This window comes from Micromesistius poutassou, assembly GCF_964030765.1.
Source record: "Micromesistius poutassou genome assembly, chromosome: 19".
Lineage (NCBI taxonomy): Eukaryota > Metazoa > Chordata > Actinopteri > Gadiformes > Gadidae > Micromesistius > Micromesistius poutassou.
The window spans coordinates 14,970,012-14,994,768 of NC_140289.1; the positions used below are offsets into that span (position 1 = coordinate 14,970,012).

The 24,757-nt window shown below is 49.3% G+C and overlaps 1 protein-coding gene across 1 annotated transcript in view; it reads right to left on the bottom strand.

Moving 5' to 3' along the window:
• Window positions 1-7,359: 7,359 nt before the first annotated feature.
• The window catches only part of otofa (otoferlin a), a gene marked incomplete at its 5' end in the record, with an annotated part of 74,237 nt that continues 56,839 nt past the window's right edge, over window positions 7,360-24,757 (bottom strand). Inside the window, 19 exons of the mRNA XM_084484178.1 lie at window positions 7,360-9,110; window positions 11,428-11,528; window positions 12,338-12,516; window positions 13,804-14,045; window positions 15,810-15,908; window positions 16,241-16,329; window positions 16,439-16,581; window positions 16,817-16,977; window positions 18,443-18,613; window positions 19,182-19,309; window positions 19,401-19,538; window positions 20,018-20,152; window positions 20,574-20,725; window positions 21,587-21,662; window positions 22,140-22,277; window positions 22,405-22,434; window positions 22,689-22,867; window positions 23,400-23,562; window positions 24,036-24,197. Coding sequence (XP_084340304.1) covers window positions 8,930-9,110; window positions 11,428-11,528; window positions 12,338-12,516; window positions 13,804-14,045; window positions 15,810-15,908; window positions 16,241-16,329; window positions 16,439-16,581; window positions 16,817-16,977; window positions 18,443-18,613; window positions 19,182-19,309; window positions 19,401-19,538; window positions 20,018-20,152; window positions 20,574-20,725; window positions 21,587-21,662; window positions 22,140-22,277; window positions 22,405-22,434; window positions 22,689-22,867; window positions 23,400-23,562; window positions 24,036-24,197 — 2,667 coding nt within the window. The 3' untranslated portion in view covers window positions 7,360-8,929. The remainder of the gene's footprint in view (window positions 9,111-11,427; window positions 11,529-12,337; window positions 12,517-13,803; window positions 14,046-15,809; window positions 15,909-16,240; window positions 16,330-16,438; window positions 16,582-16,816; window positions 16,978-18,442; window positions 18,614-19,181; window positions 19,310-19,400; window positions 19,539-20,017; window positions 20,153-20,573; window positions 20,726-21,586; window positions 21,663-22,139; window positions 22,278-22,404; window positions 22,435-22,688; window positions 22,868-23,399; window positions 23,563-24,035; window positions 24,198-24,757) is intronic.

Here is a 24,757-nt window from a genome sequence, read left to right on the forward strand (position 1 = left end):
AGCATTTATCTAAATGTGCTGATTTCTGAAACATGCTTTGCACCGCAAAGCGGAGAGGGCAGACTTTCTCTGATTCCGCAGAAGGTTTCATTCATTCATTCAGTGATTGGCGCGCCGTGCACTCTCTAGTCTAAAAACTTTGGTGTCAACATTAAAAATGCAATGTTCCATTCATTCATCATCATTCAAACGCAGAGGCATTGACACGGCTATTGCTGTTGCTGGTCTAGATCGATTCCTGCCCATATTGTTGGGCAGGGGTATGATGGTGCGGGCAATGTAAGCAGGAAAGGCACGCATTGCAGCACAGTTTCCCGCAGCAGTCTACGCAGTCTACATCCCGCAGCAGTCACAATGGCGATTGTGCACTCCACTAAGTTCAGGGATGTTCGTAACAGTCTAGACACGGTCCAATAAATAGTGAACTTCATCGATCACAGCCTCACCGACGTGCCTACAGTGCTTTATGGCAAACAATCGCAACAAAAAACGCCTGCAGAAATTCTCAGACACCCGCTGGTCTCAGCATGATTCATGCACAGTATGTCTTCTGTCATTGATCAATACGAGGACACCACGGAATGTCCAGCTGGTGACTCCGCTGAGGCTATAGTAACGATGCTCTTAGCGCTCTACGAGTGCCCCTGGAGCCGTCGTTAGTTACGAGGGTTTTAACGACGTTTGTTACGCAACGATGCTTTCGGGAAACGGTGTGAAAACTCTACAATGCTCGTACGATGAACTTTACGACCCACTTAGGCTAACGATGCTTTCGGGAAACGGGGCCCTGGCCACACAGTGCGTTTATGTTTTGGGTATAACATCACAACACCACAACATCACAACACCACAACATCACAACACCACAACACCACAACACCACAACATCACAACACCACAACACCACAACATCACAACACCACAACACCACAACACCACAACATCACAACACCACAACATCACAACATCACAACACCACAACACCACAACACCACAACATCACAACACCACAACATCACAACACCACAACATCACAACACCACAACATCACAACACCACAACACCACAACACCACAACATCACAACACCACAACACCACAACATCACAACACCACAACACCACAACACCACAACATCACAACACCACAACATCACAACACCACAACATCACAACACCACAACATCACAACACCACAACACCACAACATCACAACATCACAACATCACAACACCACAACATCACAACACCACAACACCACAACACCACAACACCACAACATCACAACACCACAACACCACAACACCACAACACCACAACATCACAACACCACAACACCACAACACCACAACATCACAACATCACAACACCACAACACCACAACACCACAACATAACAACACCACAACATCACAACACCACAACATCACAACACCACAACACCACAACACCACAACACCACAACATCACAACATCACAACACCACAACATCACAACACCACAACACCACAACACCACAACATCACAACACCACAACACCACAACACCACGTGTCGTTTGGGGCCAGCAGAACCCGGCGGACCTCTATGAGGTCACGAGGCCCGCTCCTCTATACACGTCAGCGCTCCTCAGTCCCGTGCTCAGTGCTGATCAGTCAGGCGCTGAGCATCACCTGGTTATTAGAGAGCGAGCATAGCAGCGTTCTGTCCAGTAAGCGTAGTGAGCAGAGCGGAGCGAGAGAACAATGGGGAGGAACCAGGGAGGAACCGGGTGAGGAAACTGGAGGGACTCCTCCAGTAGGAGGGACTCCTCCTCCAGTAGGGACTCCTCCAGTAGGGACTCCTCCTCCAGTAGGGACTCCTCCTCCAGTAGGGACTCCTCCAGGAGGGACTCCTCCTCCAGTAGGGACTCCTCCTCCAGTAGGGACTCCTCCAGTAGGGACTCCTCCTCCAGTAGGGACTCCTCCATCAGGAGGGACTCCTCCTCCAGTAGGGACTCCTCCAGTAGGGACTCCTCCTCCAGTAGGGACTCCTCCTCCAGTAGGGACTCCTCCAGGAGGGACTCCTCCAGTAGGGACTCCTCCAGTAGGGACTCCTCCAGGAGGGACTCCTCCAGTAGGGACTCCTCCTCCAGTAGGGACTCCTCCAGGAGGGACTCCTCCTCCAGTAGGGACTCCTCCTCCAGTAGGGACTCCTCCTCCAGGAGGGACTCCTCCTCCAGTAGGGACTCCTCCAGGAGGGACTCCTCCAGTAGGGACTCCTCCAGTAGGGACTCCTCCTCCAGTAGGGACTCCTCCATCAGGAGGGACTCCTCCTCCAGTAGGGACTCCTCCTCCAGGAGGGACTCCTCCAGTAGGGACTCCTCCTCCAGTAGGGACTCCTCCTCCAGGAGGGACTCCTCCAGTAGGGACTCCTCCTCCAGTAGGGACTCCTCCAGTAGGGACTCCTCCAGGAGGGACTCCTCCAGTAGGGACTCCTCCAGTAGGGACTCCTCCAGGAGGGACTCCTCCAGTAGGGACTCCTCCAGTAGGGACTCCTCCTCCAGTAGGGACTCCTCCAGGAGGGACTCCTCCTCCAGTAGGGACTCCTCCTCCAGTAGGGACTCCTCCTCCAGGAGGGACTCCTCCTCCAGTAGGGACTCCTCCTCCAGTAGGGACTCCTCCAGGAGGGACTCCTCCTCCAGTAGGGACTCCTCCAGTAGGGACTCCTCCAGTAGGGACTCCTCCTCCAGGAGGGACTCCTCCTCCAGTAGGGACTCCTCCAGTAGGGACTCCTCCAGGAGGGACTCCTCCTCCAGTAGGGACTCCTCCAGTAGGGACTCCTCCTCCAGGAGGGACTCCTCCTCCAGTAGGGACTCCTCCAGTAGGGACTCCTCCTCCAGGAGGGACTCCTCCTCCAGTAGGGACTCCTCCTCCAGGAGGGACTCCTCCTCCAGTAGGGACTCCTCCAGTAGGGACTCCTCCTCCAGTAGGGACTCCTCCTCCAGTAGGGACTCCTCCAGTAGGGACTCCTCCTCCAGTAGGGACTCCTCCTCCAGTAGGGACTCCTCCTCCAGTAGGGACTCCTCCAGTAGGGACTCCTCCTCCAGTAGGGACTCCTCCTCCAGTAGGGACTCCTCCTCCAGTAGGGACTCCTCCAGTAGGGACTCCTCCTCCAGTAGGGACTCCTCCAGTAGGGACTCCTCCTCCAGGAGGGACTCCTCCTCCAGTAGGGACTCCTCCATCAGGAGGGACTCCTCCTCCAGTAGGGACTCCTCCTCCAGTAGGGACTCCTCCTCCAGGAGGGACTCCTCCAGTAGGGACTCCTCCAGTAGGGACTCCTCCTCCAGGAGGGACTCCTCCTCCAGTAGGGACTCCTCCAGTAGGGACTCCTCCTCCAGTAGGGACTCCTCCTCCAGTAGGGACTCCTCCAGTAGGGACTCCTCCTCCAGTAGGGACTCCTCCAGTAGGGACTCCTCCAGTAGGGACTCCTCCTCCAGTAGGGACTACTCCTCCAGTAGGGACTCCTCCAGTAGGGACTCCTCCTCCAGGAGGGACTCCTCCAGTAGGGACTCCTCCTCCAGGAGGGACTCCTCCAGTAGGGACTCCTCCTCCAGTAGGGACTCCTCCTCCAGGAGGGACTCCTCCTCCAGTAGGGACTCCTCCAGTAGGGACTCCTCCTCCAGTAGGGACTCCTCCAGTAGGGACTCCTCCTCCAGTAGGGACTCCTCCAGTAGGGACTCCTCCAGTAGGGACTCCTCCTCCAGGAGGGACTCCTTCTCCAGTAGGGACTACTCCTCCAGTAGGGACTCCTCCAGTAGGGACTCCTCCTCCAGGAGGGACTCCTCCAGTAGGGACTCCTCCTCCAGTAGGGACTCCTCCTCCAGGAGGGACTCCTCCTCCAGTAGGGACTCCTCCAGTAGGGACTCCTCCTCCAGTAGGGACTCCTCCTCCAGTAGGGACTCCTCCTCCAGGAGGGACTCCTCCAGTAGGGACTCCTCCAGTAGGGACTCCTCCTCCAGTAGGGACTCCTCCAGTAGGGACTCCTCCAGTAGGGACTCCTCCTCCAGTAGGGACTCCTCCAGTAGGGACTCCTCCATCAGGAGGGACTCCTCCAGTAGGGACTCCTCCAGTAGGGACTCCTCCTCCAGTAGGGACTCTCCATCAGGAGGGACTCCTCCATCAGGAGGGACTCCTCCAGGAGGGACTCCTCCTCCAGTAGGGACTCCTCCATCAGGAGGGACTCCTCCTCCAGTAGGGACTCCTCCAGTAGGGACTCCTCCAACAGGAGGGACTCCTCCAGTAGGGACTCCTCCTCCTCCAGTAGGGACTCCTCCAACAGGAGGGACTCCTCCAGTAGGGACTCCTCCAGTAGGGACTCCTCCAGTAGGGACTACTCCTCCAGTAGGGACTCCTCCAGTAGGGACTCCTCCTCCAGTAGGGACTCCTCCAGTAGGGACTCCTCCTCCAGTAGGGACTCCTCCAGTAGGGACTACTCCTCCAGTAGGGACTCCTCCTCCAGGAGGGACTCCTCCAGTAGGGACTCCTCCATCAGGAGGGACTCCTCCATCAGGAGGGACTCCTCCAGGAGGGACTCCTCCTCCAGTAGGGACTCCTCCATCAGGAGGGACTCCTCCTCCAGTAGGGACTCCTCCAGTAGGGACTCCTCCAACAGGAGGGACTCCTCCAGTAGGGACTCCTCCTCCTCCAGTAGGGACTCCTCCAACAGGAGGGACTCCTCCAGTAGGGACTCCTCCAGTAGGGACTCCTCCAGTAGGGACTACTCCTCCAGTAGGGACTCCTCCAGTAGGGACTCCTCCTCCAGTAGGGACTCCTCCAGTAGGGACTCCTCCTCCAGTAGGGACTCCTCCAGTAGGGACTCCTCCAGTAGGGACTCCTCCTCCAGTAGGGACTCCTCCAACAGGAGGGACTCCTCCAGTAGGGACTCCTCCAACAGGAGGGGGGACTCCAACCGGAGACCCCGGGTAGGGTTGAAGTAGAACGTGCGGCCGTGAGCAGGGGTCGAGCCCGGGTCAGGCCCCGTTCCTTCCCCTATCCGGACTCCCGGACTCTCGCCGCGAGGGAAAGACCGCCTGGGACAGGTGAGGAAGGAGAGGACATGGGTACGGACCGCACACACAAACATTAAGGGCCCTAGTTAGACATTAGAACATTAAGGGCCCTAGTTAGACATTAGAACATTAAGGGCCCTAGTTAGACGGTCTCAAACGCAGACGTGAAGCGCAAAGTCGAAGTAGCTTTGTGGGCGGTTCTATGGCGATGTTGCTATTATGATTGCGAGATAAATGAGCTTTGCGCCCGACGCAAATCTAAAATGGGTTGGGCTGAAACCTGTAGGTGTGTTTTGGGCGTAACGTGCAATAAACCAATGAGAGTTCCATCTCCCATCCCCTTTAAGAGCCAGCGGATTTGACTTGACAAGTTGATATTTTGACAGCGCGTTTGCAGTCTCTGCTGAGACAGATGCATGACCACATGAATTTCAAACTTCAAATGGCTCAGTTTATGGCCAAATAATAGGCCTAATTCACACATGGAATAGCGTTTTCTTCTCTAACTTCAGAAACACTGATTCGTCATGTAAATTGCGGCAAAGACAACTTGCGGCAATACATTAACAAACATTGTTTGTTACCAGTATTGTATACATTATCGTCATCGACTTGTGTTCATTATATGCATGTGTCCCCCCTTTAATATACATCCCCATGGACTGTATTATGTGTTACGTGTTTAGTTTGCGTGTTTTGCACCAAGTATCATTTGTGCCGGAACACGCCTCTGCTTTTCGCCGACACGCCTCTCCAGGCGCAATTCCTGGTTGCTGCGGGGGAAAATCAGCTTTGCTCCGGGTGCAAACTAGCAACGATACATGCGTCGGTGTAGAGTCAATTGCGCTGGGTGCAACATAGGGCCCTAAGTGTGCAGATGGGTTAGATGTTCCAAGATGTTCTTTTAAGCCTCCATTATCTTCTACCATACTAGGAATCTACTGGAGAATAGAGGATCTCCCCTGTGCTTCCCGACTATGGCCTGGAAGCTGAAGAAGGAAAAGCTACATCTAGGTCATCGAAATAATCTCACAAAAAGATGAGACATTTGGACTCATTTGAGTCTCAGCTTTCATATGGCATATCGTTTGTTTAGATGACGTGAAAAAGATTGTTTGAGCATTGTTGTTAGCATGTAGCTTCTACCAGGAGTACACCCGGATATGTAGCAGGCACCTAGCCTCTAGCCATATAAAGTGTTACAAGAAATAAATGTTTAAGCTTGACATTGTGTTTCTAGGTTAAATATTGTTGCCCGCAGTGGTTATGTTGTGTTCGCGATGCCTCGTACACCACCCGCACGAGTTGGAAAAAAAGTGCGAAAATCTTCCAGCTTTCTTGCGGCATTTCACCGAGGCACGCCCCCTTCTGGTCGGGGGGATTCTGAGAGTCCACCGAGGAAAGTGAGGCAGACTGTACCACTTGACAAACAACAATGGCTGCGCCTGTAAAGAGATGTATTTTCTTTGTATTTGTACCACGCCGGTCATTTTAATGTCCGCTCTTACAAACTTGATTACATTGCTGCTTATATCCGGTCACCAATTTATGCATTGCACGGTCTTGCTGTGCGTGCAATACAATGTAAAGTCGTGTTGTTTGTTTTCGAGCTGGTTTGCTGAAGAGGCTAATGTAGCCAACAATAACAACGACCAAGCCAATGACTCACAAAGACCAACGGGAACGCTATAAGTGCTACAAGCCAGGAAATGACGGCACAAGAGCAGCTTGTGCCGGTGGTGTACGAGGCATCTCGAACACACCATAACCATTGCGGACGTGTCATGTCACTATTTAACCTAGAAACACAATGTCAAGCTTAAACATTTATTTATTGTTACTTGTTGCTTTGTGATAGCCACGCTTGGTGGCGATCCGCTCTAGCCCAAGCTAGAGCATGTGACGTGTGGCGTCACATGCTCTAGCCTCAACGGAAGACAACTGAAAATATACAAAGCCTGTATGAAATGAAAGTGTCATTCTGAAAAAAGTATAAATGATATCGAAATTATGTTCAAAATTGACCAAGTTATAATACATCCTCATCCTCATCGTCGTCCGCTTATCCGGGGTTGGGTCGCGTTATAATACATAATTAATTAATATAAAACATGTAAATTTTAATTTAGAGAGATAAGAAAATATACATTTCAAGTCGAAATATGGTAAATATATATACAGCCGGCCACTTAACAAACTACAAAACGATGTAATTGTATTTAGTTTATTTCAAATCAGTAAATCAGCACAAATAAATATTGCTCACACAACAAGTTTAGGAATCCAGTTAATTGTCATACAAACAGGCAGGTTTAGTGCAAACAAGAGTGTCAATGAAATACAGAAGACGACTTCACAGATATAGGAAAACAGTGGTCAAGCACAGGCAAAAGGACAATTTAAAGACAGAACGCCGTCTTGAACGACCCCTTGTTCAGGCTCAGGCCCTGTCACACCTTTCAAGTGCACTTCAACTTTTCATAACAAGAAAACTCGTTGGGAGACGGCAGGGTTCAGTGATTTGGTTAGGGTTGAACTATAGAAAGACAGTCATGCCAAAAGACGCATGAGCTCTGGTCCGTTGAAGGTCAAATACACAAAGGCATGCTAGTGGTGTCTAAGACTACTTTTTGTTGAAACACAGTTAATACCCGTGAAGGTGTATTTTCGTAATCAGACCTGAGCTGGTACTTGCAAGTGATTCTCAGAAGTGATTTTGTCCCCTCGGGGCGGCCCAACGAGGGGGTTGGTATGCAGGCCAGAACAAGCAGTGGAATAATGTTTTCAGGGGAAGATGGTCAGATATGTTGGTAGTGGGAAGTGGTAGGCTGACACCATCCCTATCTACTGTGTGCTTATAAGCATTGCTATTCATAGGCTTTTAAAACATGTTGCTTGTTCCCTCACTGTTAGACTGACTAGGGTTAGACTTCACTGTAATCACACTCAGGTGATGTTTTGTTCAATTAGATATGCTGGAAATGCAAATTGACCTATATAATATCCAGAGCATTGTTTGATTTAGGACTTTAATATAAGCTTGATCTTTTCCCCAATGGATATAATCAGGTTATGAAAATAGATATATATCAGATTTTTTGTAATTCATTTTCTGTACTGATTATTATTTCTGAATTGTGCAAAGACTGCAATAATGAAGAGGGAACAATGCCCTTTATAACGGGACATATTTTCTCATTTGTTCTCTATCATATTAAATCAATAACTGACATTGAAGCACTAATTAACCATAGTATAACACCAAGATGTTATACTAGGAAGGTTTTCCATGCAATCATTTATTAACTCTTCCCTTAATAAATATAAAGATCATCAAAATCTGTACAAAGACATGAAGGAACAGTCCCTCCCCAGTAACATCGCCTGGTAGCAGAGGTTCAGGGTGAGATCTTGGTTTCACCTTGTTGCATGTTGGTACAACATATAGTTGGAGATTATTGGCTGATTAGGTGTCCAGATATTATTTGCTTGGTCAGAATGCTATGTTTTTTAGTTATTGTTGTCATCTTTGGATAATGACAGCAGTTGTCACCCCCCCCCCCCCCCTCCCCCACCCCCCAACTCCAGGTGACCTGAGTGATGTGGATATACATCTCAATATCTGGCTATCGCAGTAGATAAACAAAGGAAATATATTGCTTTGCTTTTGGGTCTTCAATGTGTCTCTTCCTTCTCTAAGAAAAATAAGAAAAAGAGAAGGGAGAGACCATGCCACTTCCTCTCTTTCCTGGGTAGGGATGGATAGGGCGGAAGACATTCCAGAGGCAACAGCCTCCCCCATTCAGCCTGCGCAACCCCCGCCCCCCCCCCCCGCCCCAAGCACCCCCCCACCCAGGCTCACATGGGGTCCCATGGTGCAGCCTCATGCCCCTAGCATCTTCTTGACCAGGTACCCCGGCATGCTGTAGAGGAAGAGGCCCAGCATGATGAGAAGCAGCATGGCCAGCACCATCTTGATGATCAGCCACTTGTAGCGGTTGCACACCAGGTAGCGGATGGCCTTCAGCGGGCTGAGGAACCACAGGAACGTGGTGTCTGGGCGACTGGAAGGGGGGCAGAGAGAGGAGCGGAAACGGAGGTGGAAGAGGGGTGGGTCGATGTGGGGGATGAGGAGGAAGCAAGTTGGATTCAAAAGATGCATGGGAGCGATTGAGAGTTGTTGAAGGGTTAGGGGGTAAAGGGTGGAGGTAGAGGATAAGTAGTAGTGATATCAGGGCAAATATGGAAGAGGGTGGAAGAAATAAAGTGATCAGTGTTAGTGGTGAGCAAAATATGATGCTTGGTTGGACACTTCTCAGCATTGGTGTAAATCTCATTCGGATACAAAACAACCCATTGAAATAAAACTACCATGAAGAAGAGAAGCAGTGTGCTTTTGGAGGATCAGTACAGATAAAAATGTGAAACAATATCCCTTTGTGATTCTGAAAAAGCTGCAAATTATATGTGGGTGGATAAGCAAAATACATGGCACACTTGGGTTTAGACAAGGCGAGACAGGACAGGGACATGATAGAGACAGGAGAACAGCCTATGAAGTCCCACAGGGAGACATCCTCGAGAGAAGACTGAGAGACAGGAGACTGGCAGAAGTATTAAAACAGTTTAAAGGGACACCCACAAAGCTTAATGCGTTCCAGATCCCAGATGAGCTTTCAGGAATGTATGTAAAACTATAAATTGAATTTAAATTGAATCTTTATCCAGCAATCTTAGCAAATAGCTAACGTAATCTGTAACTCACGCCTGACAAGATGTTAACAAGGGAGGTCGGATCATCTCTGTCATGTTTTTACACTGCCAAATATGCAAATATGCTCGCCTTTTTCCTGGCATGGTCCGCGCTTTTACACTGCCCGAGGTAAATTTCCTGCTTGATCTAGCACCTAAATTTACCCTCCCGGACCCTACACACATTGGTGGTTTCATTTTTATGTAAATGCAATTAGACGCTCCGCGGTTCCAGGGAGGGGGTTGGGTAGAGGTGACGACAGAGACAAGTTAACGCAGCGATATCAACATGAGGAGTTCTAACTGGAGAGATGTGACATCGGCGAGAAGGTGATGAGAAGGTGATGCAGTCGTTGAAGACGTTGAAATATGGTGCGATCTACGAGAAAGACGCAGAGGAACGTTCCCTACGAGGCTTTTGTCGGGATAAAACACAAGTGGTCAGAAAAATAAAGAATATGTTGGTGTTTTTGCACTCGTAAATACTGTAGTTAATCGCGTTTGTAGCCTACACTCAGACATTCTTGCATGCGGGTGTCTACATTCATAAAAAAAAAAAACATTTGAGAGTATGCAAATTATTCTAAAGAGGTCTAGACTCCGTGAGTAGCCCCGCCTTCTCCAGTGAACCAAGAAAGCTGTGACGAACAGGGGATCTTAGCCCCTCGGTTTCACACAGGCAAGACGGTGAAATTACCGGGCGTGCCAAGCTGTGACCGAACCGGCTTGGCAGTGTAAAAATGCCTGAATTCTTTAGATTTTCCTGAAAGGATTTGAACCTCCAAACTACTACCAAGTGGTATTTCAAATTGCTTTTGCTTTTGGCCACCCTGAATGAATCCCTGATAGAATCTGAATTGACCATGGCTGTGTATGGGGATGTCCCTTTAAGGCAGAGAGCAGGGCACTAGACTGGGGCTACCCGTGGCTTAGGCCCCGATCATCTTCTTGACCAGGTAACCGGGGAGAGAGTAGAGGAAGACGCCCAGCATTAGCAGCAGCAGCGCCAGACCGAGGATCTTGAGAATCAGCCAGCGGTAGTTGTGCCAGATGAAGTAACGAATGGACCTCAGGGGACTCAGAAACCACATGAGACTGGTGTCCGGACGGCTGCACACAGGCAGGGGGTGGAGAGACGTAGAGAGAGCCACAGAGAGAAAGAAGGGGGAGGGGAGCAGTGAGGGAGGGGATGAAGGAAATGGAGGTGACATTTAAAGGAAAAGGGGATTGGAGAAGGGGGAACACACAGTAGGAAGGAGGGAAGAAGAAACACAGGGAGAGAGGAGGTGAAGAAATGTACGGAGGAAAAAGGAGTGAAAGTGCTCATGCTTTGACCCGAGACCAAATAAGGAAAAATAAACTTGAGATTGGTTAAATTAGCGTCATAAAAAAGACAAGCGACGATCATAATCGGCGGTAGAGTAGAGCTGACCGATTCCAGTGCCAACCTGTCATTCAAACCGTAGGGATGTCAGAACTACGGTGTGAGACACATTAGTAGCGTTACTTCTGTGTTTTTTTTCATTTTGATTGCACTTATAAGCAAAAGATGGATGTCCATGTTCACATGACATCTGAATGAGAGGGAATGTGCGTTGTGCTGGAGGCCTTCCTGCCAGGTGGTCTTACTTTGGTTTCTCCAGCGGGTCAGGCTCGTTGCGTCCCAGACCAACAGGGCTCTTCTCAGCCTCCTCGGCGCTCAGCAGGTGGAGCTCTGCTTCCACTTTACCCTGAGGGGAGGGCATTGGGAACCGTTCAAACATGGTCTTTACCCTGAGGGGAGGGCATTGGGAACCGTTCAAACATGGTCTTTACCCTGAGGGGAGGGCATTGGGAACCGTTCAAACATGGTCTTTACCCTGAGGGGAGGGCATTGGGAACCGTTCAAACATGGTCTTTACCCTGAGGGGAGGGCATTGGGAACCGTTCAAACATGGTCTTTACCCTGAGGGGAGGGCATTGGGAACCGTTCAAACATGGTCTTTACCCTGAGGGGAGGGCATTGGGAACCGTTCAAACATGGTCTTTACCCTGAGGGGAGGGCATTGGGAACCGTTCAAACATGGTCTTTACCCTGAGGGGAGGGCATTGGGAACCGTTCAAACATGGTCTTTACCCTGAGGGGAGGGCATTGGGAACCGTTCAAACATGGTCTTTACCCTGAGGGGAGGGCATTGGGAACCGTTCAAACATGGTCTTCTAAAAGTAAAATAGTCCCTAGGATTTTAGCTTTAAGCCTCAACCCATATTTGTTTAAAATTCACATTGATGAATGGTTTTAATCTTCAGTTTACATTTCAGTGTATTAATCCAAATAATATACAGTACGTGAGACAACACTGTATTGAATTCTTCTTCATATCTATTTGTTATTTAACAGTATTTACAGGTATAATCTGTAGGTATAGATATACTTTCATAGTCACGTGGTCATTTCACTCGAGCAAACGTCTTGAGCTGCATGTTTGTATAATTTGCACGTGTGTAAAAATGTAATAAAAGGTATAATGAGCATAAAACATGAATATTATGAACTAACCGTGAGCTCTATCTCGTCGTTCTCATCGCGGGCCACAAAGGGCCACCATCCCTTCACCCTCTTCTGCTTGAAGATGGAGATGGTGGGCTGCTGCAGCTCCTTGCGGACCATGTTGATGGAGCACTGCTTGGCCGTCTTAGCGCCACGAGGGAACCTGTTCAGGTCCAACTCGATAGCGCCTGAAACGCACCGGCAGAGGCAGTTACTTCAACCCCGGTCAAGTTCGTGTTTTATTGTCAGTTCAGCAAAAATAAAGAATTGGGGATGATATGGTATTCGAACCGGCACAATGACACTAGAACGAGCTTGAGTCGAGACTACCGATGGACGTTCTTGTGACCCATAGGATATCTGGCTTTCCATTCTTCAAAATGTCTCTCTAAATACACATCTACCATTTGTTCAGAGTTCACCTCTACCGAGAGTACAGCCAGATATGTAGCAAGCTCCTAGGCTGTGTTCCCATATCCATACTATCCGTACTCACTATACTTAGTTTGAGTACGTAGGGCGTTCCAATTCAGATCGGGCCGAAAAGAAGTGTACTGAAAGGACCTGGATGGTGTACTCAAAACGGTCAAACCGCCAAGTGTCAATCGATGCACACTTTTCGTACTCAACCGCAGCCATCTTAGCTACGTAGCGGAAGAGGTGGAGCCAGGCTGAGCCAACGTCGGCACATTTTTCACATAGCCTGCATTAATGGAGTCATTTTGTAGCTTTTATAGCTTGTATAGTTTTTTATAGCTACTATGCGTAAAGAGTTCACCGTTCAAAGCGGGATGTTTTTTGCTGGGGAGGAGCCATGGCGGCAGTTGCGATCGTAATTTCCGGTTAGTGCACCACATAGTATTCGATTTAGAACGACACTGACATTTGAAAATCAGCGCACTTAGTCAGTGTGGATGGTGTACTACGTGTACTCATGGAAGTATGGATATTGGAACACAGCCCAAGCCTTTAGCCATATAAACGGGGGTCCCCACAGACAAACGCCCGATATATGACAATCATATTCCCAATTGATTAATCATTTTAGTCATTTTTTAATCTTTTTTTTAAAGTGTAACAAGAAATAAACGTTTAAGCTTGACATTGTACTTGTACAGAGTTTTATCAAAAATAAAAATATTAAATATTAAATAGTACTTAGTTGCGTAGCATCTTATCCTCACTAACTTTGTAGTATACAGGGAATGGGTTAACCTAGGGATTATTGGTGCTTGGCACTTCTATGAACATCCTTACTGTACCGACAGCGATATATTGTTTCACCCTCTTCTGACAAACATACTTATTGTAAGTCGCTTTGGATAAAAGCGTCTGCTAAACGCCCTAAATGTAAATGTAACTGTACTACCTATAATAAGATACTGAGTATCTTATCACAAAACACCATCGGCAACCTGACGCGTTAACCTCACCCCTCACAACACGCACAACCCCTTATCTTATCTCAAACTCACCCAGGAAGTCATCGGCGGAGAAGTGGTCGGCGTCCCACACCTGCAGCGTGAGGCGGGCTGGGATCTTGTACTCCGTCTCGTCCCAGGAGAACATGGACTCCTTCTTGGAGATGACGATCTTCTCCTCGGCCATCAGGTACTCAAAGGGGTAGACGAAGCGCCAGTTGAAGTTGCCCTCGCCCGTCAGCGAGTGGTAGTGCACGTCCGTGTCCTGCTTGTCCTCCTGCTGGCCTTTCAGCCACCTAGAGGGGTGGGGGGGGGGGGGGGGGGGAGACACACCAGGGAGGAGGCGTTCAGAACCGGGGGGGGGGGGGTCAGGCGGGAGTCACACCGACATCGTCCGACACTGGCTCGTCTGGTGTGGTGGGAGGGTCTGCGTTGTGTTGTTTGCGGGCGTTCCCTGGACTTGAGGTTCTTCTATGTGTGTTGTGAGGATGTGCGTTGAGGACTTCCTGGGTGTCCCTTGTGGACAGCCATTAGTCGTCTGAGAGATGTAATGTGTTTATTTATGCTAGGAATTGACTCATGTAATGCAAATCCCCAACAACAAATCAGATCGATAGGCCAACGTATGCACTGTTGCTTTTGAGTGGCTGCGCACCGATTTCATCATAATGTGTGTCTTCATCTGATTTGGTGTTACAGGCTCACATTGTTTTCAAATGTATTTCCATGCACAGAAGAAACCTTTCTGTCAAAAGGCTTCTTTTGAACCATGAGGTTCATCAATGCAAACAGGGGCACTGGCAAGCAGATGATTAATAATGTTGAGGTAGGCCTATGCTAGGGGATCATGTTGCTTATTAACGGATGAGGAGATGGAAGAGCAAAGCTGTGCTCTCAACAACATGCAATTAGCTAACATTAAGTACAATATAAGAGTAAAGTGCCTTTACTGTTACATTTTCTGATCAATGCATGGCTGTGGACAATGCCAAACAGCATGTATCTTTAAAGAAATATGTGAGTGGAACTGTGTTTGTCCAGGGAACAAGGACTTATTGGATAGTGGCAGGCTTAGCTTCAACAAAGCCCTGATGTGTAACGTCTAGGTCTGCCTGACAGAGGACCCGGTGTCTAGACGATGGATTGAAAAGGTTGCAAAAAGGACACCACTTAAGAACATCATCGGTTGGAGTTGCATGCAAATAAATGAATTATTCCATGCATTCATTCTTGAAAACATTGTCTTTGAACATCGTCTTCGAGCGTAGCTTAAAGCAAATGCAAGGGTCAATGGTAGAACATGACCAAACAGAACCAGAACACAAACATCTAATCAATCCTCTAATCTAATCAAACTGTAATGCAGAGCAGGAGGAAGCACTAACAGAAGAACAAGGGCCAGATCTGTGGTGGTTTATTTCAAAAGGTCATTGTGGCCCTAAGTTGAACATACTTTAATATAAGACGTCTGTGCTATAGTCCTGTTTGTCTGCGGTCCTTTCACATTGGACGGGTTAACTGCTGGAAGAGTTAGGGGGGGAAGGGGGTTGCGTTCTGCTGGGTGAAGGGGGGGGGGGTGCGGCGGTTAACAGGGGGGATAACAGAACAGGACGCAGGGACAGAAGGGCGTGTCGGGGGGGGAGGTCGTACGAGCCATGCGATGGAACTGTGTGTGTTTACCCCCTGACATAGATGTCAGACATCTTCTCTCCTGTCATGAAACCATCGTCCTCTAGAATTACGTCATCAGTGTTCCAAATAATTACACGAAGCTCAAAGCTAGGCGACAGCGTTGCATTGGCCCGAGAGGAGAGAGAGAGGACGACACGCAGACAGGGAGACAGACAAACACACGCCAAAACAAAACACACAACGCACAAACAAGGAACACGGAAAAACAAAAGAAGGAAAGACAGAAAGAAAGATGGGGGGGTGTAACAAAAACAAAACAAGGAACACAACAAAACAACAACAAATCAAAAGATTAACGGCAAACAACCATACGAGGCACGGCCCCGCCAGGGCCCGAGACCTCACCGCCGGCCCCTGGCCGTACCTACCCCCGGACAAATATGTCACTGGACTTTTCCCCAGTGAAGTAATCATCGTCCTCCAGTATTACTTCGTCTGTATTCCAAATAATCACCCTGAGATCATATCTGGTGAGGAGGGGGAAGGAACACACGTACACACACGTACACACACACGTACACACACACACACACTCCGTTGGGCTCGGGTTGAACGTTACAAGACGAACCCGCTGAGAGAACACTCACCCGTACAGTTAACCCTGTAGCCCAGGGGGCGGGGCTGCCTAGCACTGCTGCTATGACTACAGCTCATTCTGCCCGTGGGCAACAGGAGGAACGGGCGTTGGGTTAAACAATGTTACATCGATCACCGTGACTCTGACAGCTGTCATTAACACTGTCGTGTCTATATTTAATGTTCATTGTGAGCCCTGACAGCACTCGTCCGGGGGGCCTACCTCTTGGGTTTCCGCGGTGATATGTCGATGGCTGGCCCCGGAGCCGGCATGTCCATGGAGAACATGTCCACCCACATCTCGATCCGGCCCTTTGGAAGCACGGGAACAGTTTAACGGCGTGGCCGCGGCGGCGGCTGTCGCCGACGGCGCCCGCGGTGCGGGGTGCGGGGTGACGGTGCTGCAGTGGACTGCTGGTACCTGTTCGATGCCGGGCTTGTCCGGGTTCAGCAGCGGTCGGGTCTCCACGTGTTCGGGGATGAGGGGGCAGCCCACCCGGGGGATCTCCTCCCAGTGCCGCAGCACGGTGAGAGCCAGGTGCTCCTCCGTCTGCCTCTTCATACCTGGAGACGTGCGCATGGTGGCAGGGGCGAAGCACAAGAAGGACTCTGGTCACGTGTGGCGTGTGTTGTGCGCTGATGGATCGTCTGGTCGTGAGCAGAGTACGCTTTGATGACAGTCAGTCAAATAAGATCACAATGAGTTTAAATTGGTGATTGTTTTAAGGAGAAACGACAAAAAGGTGATTGAGTTGACAAAAATTTGCGAATGAGTTGTGGTTTGTAGTTGATGCCGTACCGCTTTCGTCTTCGATCTCAGCGGCGCCAAAGAAGATGCGGTTGGCCACCTTCACCTTGCCCCCCGGCCCGTACTGAGGGGCCTCCAGCTTGCCCTCCTTGCACAGCTTAGCCAGGATCTGGCTGGGCTTCATGGGGTCGCGCCACACGTTGTACCCATTCCTACATGTCCCAGAGGCCCAAAGCCACAACAGCGTTGATCCTGTGAGCCCCAGATCCCCGTGGCCCTCCCTCAAACATTAAAGAGCTAGTGAACCCAGAACAACATTTTGGTCTTATGTGATCGTCCACATAGTAATCAATGACATTTTTTCCACTGCTACTGAAATCAGTCCCAAATTTAGAGAAAAATTTGGTAAAATGCTATGTTTTTGCCCTTCTCCCCAAAACACTGGCTGTGTCCCAATTCAGAGGCCGCATCCTTCGAAGGACGCGGTCTACGAAGGTGGCCTTCATAGACCGCGAAGGCCACACCGAAGGCCGAACGAGCGTTGTTCAATGAGACAGTCTGGCCTACAGAGCATTTCCAGATTGTGTAACCAGCCGTTAATGTCCTTTACCTTGCATGACCACGCGCCGCTCCTGTCTCCTAGCAACCCTGACAGCTGCGGTTCAAACCGGACAGCGGAGGAGAAATATGGAGCCAGAAATCATAATTTTATTTGTTATGTTTTATCTTTTATTGGAGGAGTGGGAGAAGATTCACCGCCAGAGCAGAGGCGGGTGAAGAGGACGAGAGGACGTTGGCTTAACGTTCATTAGTTAATTAATTAATTTTAATTAATTAATTAATATTAATTAATGTTATATGTCTAGCATTAATGTCATTGGACTTTGACAATAAATTTACATATCCGCGCAATAAATCTTGGGATACGTTGGGCCAAGAAGGATCCACCCGGTGGATTCAAATCCGGGGAAAGAAGGCCGCATATCTCGGCCGCATTTGAAGGAGCCTTTGGACTGGGACAGTGCCGCTGTGGCGTAAGCGGTCTTCAAATGCGTCCTTCAAATGATGCAGCCCCTGAATTGAGACGCAGCCTGTGTGACCGTTCCACTCTGCTGAACGCGGCTGGCATTCTGTACTTGACGTCAGACTACCTTTTCTGAGGTAGTCTGACGGAAACAATTCCCTCTTTCCTAAAACTCTAAGCCCAAAACACATTTTATATCCCATAGTGTTTGAACTCCACCTGAAACAGTTGGTACAGTGGCTCTTTAAGTGTAGCGCAATTAATAGAACACCTCAACTTTACAAATATACCTTCAATGCTACTTTACCTTGACCTATAGAGATGATCTACGCTCATCCACAGTCTTGAGATCTCCCAAACATATACTGCTTTGAAATACCCTTTGCTAAAATGCCATTAAAACAATTATCGAAGGACCATGTGCTAGTTGAACAATTCCTTCCATACGCATCGAAAGAGCTGCCACGGGCAACGGCAAACATAGCTGGTCAGGGCTCAGCGCTAAACTACTGCACAAGCATCCTAGCGTCCTGTACCTATCACTGAGTGAAGGAGGGCAGGTAACAGACAGAGCAGCGTAACATAGCAGCGTGCTACCTGGTTAGCACAATAGGATTCAGGAGACATGACTGAGGACACAGAGGGACGCTCACACAGAGTAGGTGGAGCTGACGCCACAGGTGGCTCGGTGCTTGCTGTAGAAGCGGTTCTCCAGGTCGATCTTGGTCTCTCCGATCAGGTCGTCGGTGCCCACCAGGTCCCAGTCGTACACCGACACCGTGAGCATGGACTCCATGGGGAAGGTGGCCTCCATGTCGAAGGACCTGCGGAGGGAGCGTGGGAGCAGGGCGGAGGACAAAGAGACCAGAGAGGTTAAGAAAAGCTTGAGGGAGGTTTCTCTTGCCCTCTGTGGGGCTGGGTTCAGGGGGGGGTCATACACATGTGGCCTGTTAAGCCCTTGGAGACTGTACCTGTGATTAAGGGCTATACAAATAAAATGAAATTGAATTGAATTGAATGAAAGACATATTGTTGTTCTGGGGAAGGAACTTGAGGTTGATCGACTCCAACAGAGTTAATGTTCCATAACAAAATCGTAAATAGTTTTATTTCATTTCACGTTTTGTTTGGTTGTGTGTTTTCTCCTTCCCATATCGTTAGCCTCGTAGCATAATTGCCTAAATCATATTTTAAGCCTCATTGGCTTAGGATATAGCCAATGAGGCACAGTGAATCAGCTGCATTAGGAGAGGGGTTGGGTTAGATATCACAATTTGGCAAAAATATGAATTAAGCAATTATGCTATCAGGCTAACGAGGCTAACGAACGCTACTTATTCCCAATCACAACATGTACGGAGGGTCTGTTGGACCAGTGCTGTTTTCACTCACTTGCCAAAGACGGGGTTGAGCTGCTTGGAGATGTAGTTCTCCTTGTCGCGGAAGTCAGACTTGCCCAGTTTGATGACGATGTAGGGGTCGGCCTTGCCGTTGATGTCGGCGGGGTGCAGGTCTGTCGCCTGGGAGGAGAACAGAACAAAACGGTCCCGTTCTGAAAAGTCCTTTGGTCAACCGTGCGCTTCGGGGCTCACAGTTTGCTCGTGGACTCACCCTGACCACGTACACGCGCACCAGGACGTTGATGGGGTCGTTGTGGGGAATGCTCTGGAACATGCCCATGTTGGGGTCGAAGCCCGCGTCCCTGGTGATCTCCTCGGACAGAGGCACCTTGTACATGCACAGGGAGCCCTGGGCCCCGGGTACAAGGGGCGGAAAGAAGAGAAGGATCTGAGTGGATGGAAGACACAGACTCCTCCTCACAGCACTGCCTCTCACACGCCTGTGTGTTCGCTTGGATGTGTGGATTGAGGTTTAGATTAGATTAGATAACTTTATTTATACCCAGAGGTCGATTTGGTGTACAGTTAAGTGAGATGGCTTTCTCCACACATGACAGACAAGACATATAATAATAATAATAATAATAATAATAATAATACACAGCAATAGTGAAAGTAAAGTGCAAGTAATGCATCCTATTGACAGGGATCAGAAAATAAAAAGTCCATAAATAAGGGGGGTAGCTGTCATTACTTTAGTTCGGGGTCTGTTCCTCTCTCTAATGGCAGAGGGGACAAAGCTCTCTCTATGTCGCTTTTTGAGGTTGGATGTCGCCGCTGTGAGACTCCAGTTTGATCCAAACCAAAAGGTCAGGACGCTGGGCGCACCTTGAACCTGCCCACGATGCGGTCGTCGTCCAGGGCGCGCTCGTCGTCGTCGCCGGCCTTCCCGCGGTACAGGTTGAAGGTGTGCAGCCAGTCCTCAAAGTCACCGTACTCGGCCTCCAGCTCCTGGTTGTACACCTGGAGCAGCACAGACAGACGGTTCACAGCAGCCTCTGTTCGTTGTTAATGTGGGAACACAATGGATGGAGTCAGCACTCTGTAAACACTTTCTCAGCTCATTAACTCCCCTTTCTGCACTGCAATGTTTCACTGCCTGATTGTTCCCTGTTTTATTGTTTCATCCTGAAACTACAAATTATTCCTCCCATTCTGAAACATTCTGTGAAACAGCTGAGAGCTGCACATTATTTGTACACGGGGCAACACAAATAAGGCGTGTTAATCTTAAACTCTGAGTAGATGAGAAAAACAAATGCAATACATCATAGCTGTATACATTGTTGTGTTGAGAGGGTAGCCAGCGTCGGAACACATCGCTCAACACCCAATGTCATATAAGACGTCAATGAAGTGTGAAGGTAGCCTGTACTGCACCGACCAGCAGCTCGTCCACCCGGGGCCTGGGGCCGCGCTTCTCTGGCCCCTCCATGACGTGGCCGCCCTTCTTCCGGTCCTTGGGGGCCCTCCTGTCCCGGCTCTTGTCCCTGCTCTTGGAGCCTTTGGTGAGCAGGTCGTCGGGGTGGATCAGATCTGAGTTAGGTAGATGGTGGAGGCCGGTGTGGAGATGGAGAGTGTCGGGGGGGGGGGGGGGGGTAGCGGGGGGTCCGGAGGACAGTAAACACAGCAGCGCTCCACATGTCATCGAACATGAAAGCTGACAGTTTTCTACACATTTAAAACAGAATTTTGATCTTGACTGATAATAATCAGTAAAGCAACCAAAATGAGTACATTCAATCAATGTAATCTTCATCATTCTTACATCTTTTAAAATACAATATTTCTCAAATCATTTTAACAACAGATGAAAGGGAGAGTATGTTTAGGATCAGGATCGGTCAGTATTAAATGTTAGTGCGTTGAGGGTAATAGTATCAGCCAACTTTCATGTGTAATGCAGAGCTGCTAGGTCAAGCTGAGCTGGTTGGGAGAGGAGGGGCGATGGACAATGACAATGGATGATGACCAAAAACCAAAGCCCAGAAGTACATCTATCGGGCGCTGCACATATCAATAGGAAGAATATGAGGAGAGGTTTTCCGAACCCACCTTAGCTACAGCAAACAAAGAAATAATAGAGTATAAAAATGTAATTTCAATTAAGATTTGGGCAATAAAAAAGTCCATAAATGTCATGTCATTGTGCTTTCAGAGGGGCATGATTTAGTTTTTCTTTGCTAGGGCAATTCCCTTAAAGCTTTGTGAGCCAACAACAACATGAATTGAATTCTGTTTCAGCTTCAGAGATCAAAAGCAAACAGAGCAGACCATCACAGAACCACTGGGCTCATCAGGACCAGAACCTCATGCCTCTTCTCCTCTTTTCCTACTAGCGGCAAAACAAAGCAATCCATGTGTGGACCAGACTCCTCTGGGGGTTGTCTGCCTCACCTGCTCCCTCCGCAGCGATCTCCAGGTCCTCGCGCTCCTCTGCCTCTGCCTGCGCCGCCTCCTGGGCCCTCAGGATCTACACAACATGACCTCATTCTCAACACGCCTCGCAGACATGCATTTGCAATCGACCGCCAGATTCTGCGACGCTTACGTTGGAAGGGGAGTTATGAATATTTCACAGAATAGAATATAATGGTTTCTGCCCTCGGCGCCCTGGGTTGAAAAATTGTCAAACCGAGAAAAAGAGGCCAGATTTATTGTGTGTTTAGGTATGGCTGTTCTGTGGTTGCTACGCAACAGTCATAAGGCTCATCAGGCCTCTTTTGTTTTCTCCCGGCTCAGACAGAAAGGCAGCACAGTGCGGCTCGCATTTTACAACCTGCAAATGTTTTTGTTATGTTGCATCTAAAGCACCAACATACTAAATGACACAGCTCCTTGAGATATGATTTTGATGCACTTCATTAATCAGGAAATGTGTGAATTTCGTACAAAGAAACCCGCGACCCGCAAGTGAGCAACAGACGAGAATAGAGCGGCAGCGACGCACCTCCATGTGTGTCTCGATCGAAGCAAAGTATTTGGACCACCAGTCCAGCATGCTCTCGTCAGTCTCCTCCTCCTCCTCCGCCTCGCCCTTCTTCTTCTTCTTCTTCTTCTTCTTGTCCTTCTCGCTCTCCAGGTCCTTCTGTGTGTACAACGTGTCACAGTCAGGGCACTCGTCCGCCCTTACCTGGTTGGTTTCATTCCCGGCAAAGCAAAGCACCCGCCAGCACCCTACGCAGATTCATTGGCCCAGTTCTACAGGGACTTACCATGTCCACCTTGACCACCGCATCAGATGTCTACAGTGGAGGAGCGAGGGAGGGCCGGGTTACAGAAAGCACAGGGGTTAATACTCACACCAGACCACACGCGTCTATGCAGCACATTGAACACGTTGAACGTGGCTGGTTTTGAAATGGTTAAATGGAAAACAGCAATTACAAATAAAAACATCATACACGTCTAGGTGGGAAATACAGAGGGGGGAGGGGGGCAATGTTGTAGTATGTACACACACACACACACACACACACACACACACAGAAAGGCTTACGGCCTCCAGCTTGACCACGGTGTCCATCTTCCTGACCGAGGGCTCGGCGTCCATGCTGAGGATGATGTCACCTGCGGGGCGAGAGAGGGTGCGGGGCGGGGGGCGGGAGCACAGGCTGGGTGAGGAGCCAGAGCGCGAGCCGCCGTTGGTCAGGACCATGTAGCCGTTCATTAGCTTAGCTGGAGTCAGGGGAAGCACAGCCACACAGCATCACAGCAACACAGCACCCAGGAGGGAGAGGACAGGGCACACCAGGGCCGGGCGGAGAGTGGGAGGAGAAGCAGAAGGACGCAGACAGAGAAGGTGGATTGATAAGACATAAGATATAGAGAGGTGTGCAGAGGCATAGTGTGGTCCACACCAGGAAGCAGAGACAAGTAAAGGAGACGTAAGTTAAGGATACAGACTCACACTGCACTGATGCACAAAATGGGTTGAAACACATGCAACATTTATATGTACACATATATATATATATATTTATATGCATATGTAACGGGACTTGCTCCAAGAATAACTTTTTCGGAATATCTTTTGAATAGATAAAATACGCTCAAACATCAAACGTTGGATGATAAATGATCAGAAATGACTATGAAAGGAAAATAATAATTCGACACTACAAAAACTATAATTCAGTAAGAGGCCTTGTTGAAACCATCAGCACTCGTCACATTAGGCTGCCAGGACAGAACGCGCTGAAGCTGGTACCTGCACTGGCCCAGTTGTTGGAGGTCTTGTCGGGGGGGCTGTAGATGAACCTCCGGAGGCTGGTGACGGCGTGGGACCCCACCAGGGTGTAGCGGCCAAACGCCCTGCAGTCCACCACCCGGATGTTCAGAGGAGGGTGGAGCAGCTCGTTCTCCGGCAGGTCCTGGGGTCCGAGGTACAGCAGACCTCAATTGTACTGCTTTGTGGTCTTTATTGTTGTGTGTATGTTATCGTGACCACATGCTCACACCTTCCTGGGATCGCTTAATGTATACACGCATGGCAAGTAACGTCATTACCAAAATAAGTTTATGGCTAGCAATAACCACCTCCACTTATGAAGTGTCTCACAAAACCATTCTGGGGGTTGGATGGAACCCACTTGCATGAAATTAAGGTGAAAGTACAAACCTGATCTGTACTGCTTTGTGAATTGGTCTTTTTTATTGTATCTATGTTATCGTGACCACATGCTCACACCATCCTGGGATCGCTTAATGTACGTATACACGTATGGCAAGTAACGTCATTACCTCTTAACACCATCAGTGTAGCATCTGATTCACATGAGTAGAACATTATCATACATTGTATAATAACATGACTGGTCCCAGCTGGACTCTGTGACTCACGTACCACCTCAAACCATTTGACCAGGCAGCTGAAGTTGGGGTTCTTCTTGTAGTTCTGGATGAGGGCTGATTGGACCCCTCTGCCGGCGCACTCTATGTCCACGCGGGGCCGGTCCACCAGGGCCAGGTTCACCCTCTTCAGGCCCCTCAGGCCCCAGAACAGCACCTGGCCCGGGGGAGGAGGGGGTGATGTGAGAGGTGCACCATCCTGAACACCGGACCATACGCCCGTCGTGGGCAGGATGGTCTCGTTGTGTTGGGGCTGTTTTAATGACTTTAAAACACACGGGGTCTGGTCCCCCAGTGTCCGTTGAGTAAGACCTGTTCTAGTCGTGACGTGTGTCTGAACTCACCATAAGTTGTTAAAGGGGTGATATCATGCTTTTTCGACGTTCCCCTTTGCTTTAGACTGTTATATGAAATATGTATACATGTTTTATGTCTGCTAAGTGAGAAAAATCTTACGTCCGAGCCAGGGGGAGTATTCGCGCCCACCGAGAACGCCCGTCAATAAGTGCGTTCGGCTCAAACCTTAGTCCCGTAATAGTGTGGTGTCAGACGGTGCAGTGGGCGGTACTGAAGTGCAGAAGGCCCGCCTCCCGGGGTCCCGCAATGCGTACAACTTCTCGGGGGTGTGGATTTGCCGACACACACAAAAGCGCTGGACCAATCACAGCAGACGGGGCTACTCGGGAGGCGGGCCTTAAAGCGACTTGTTACAAAACA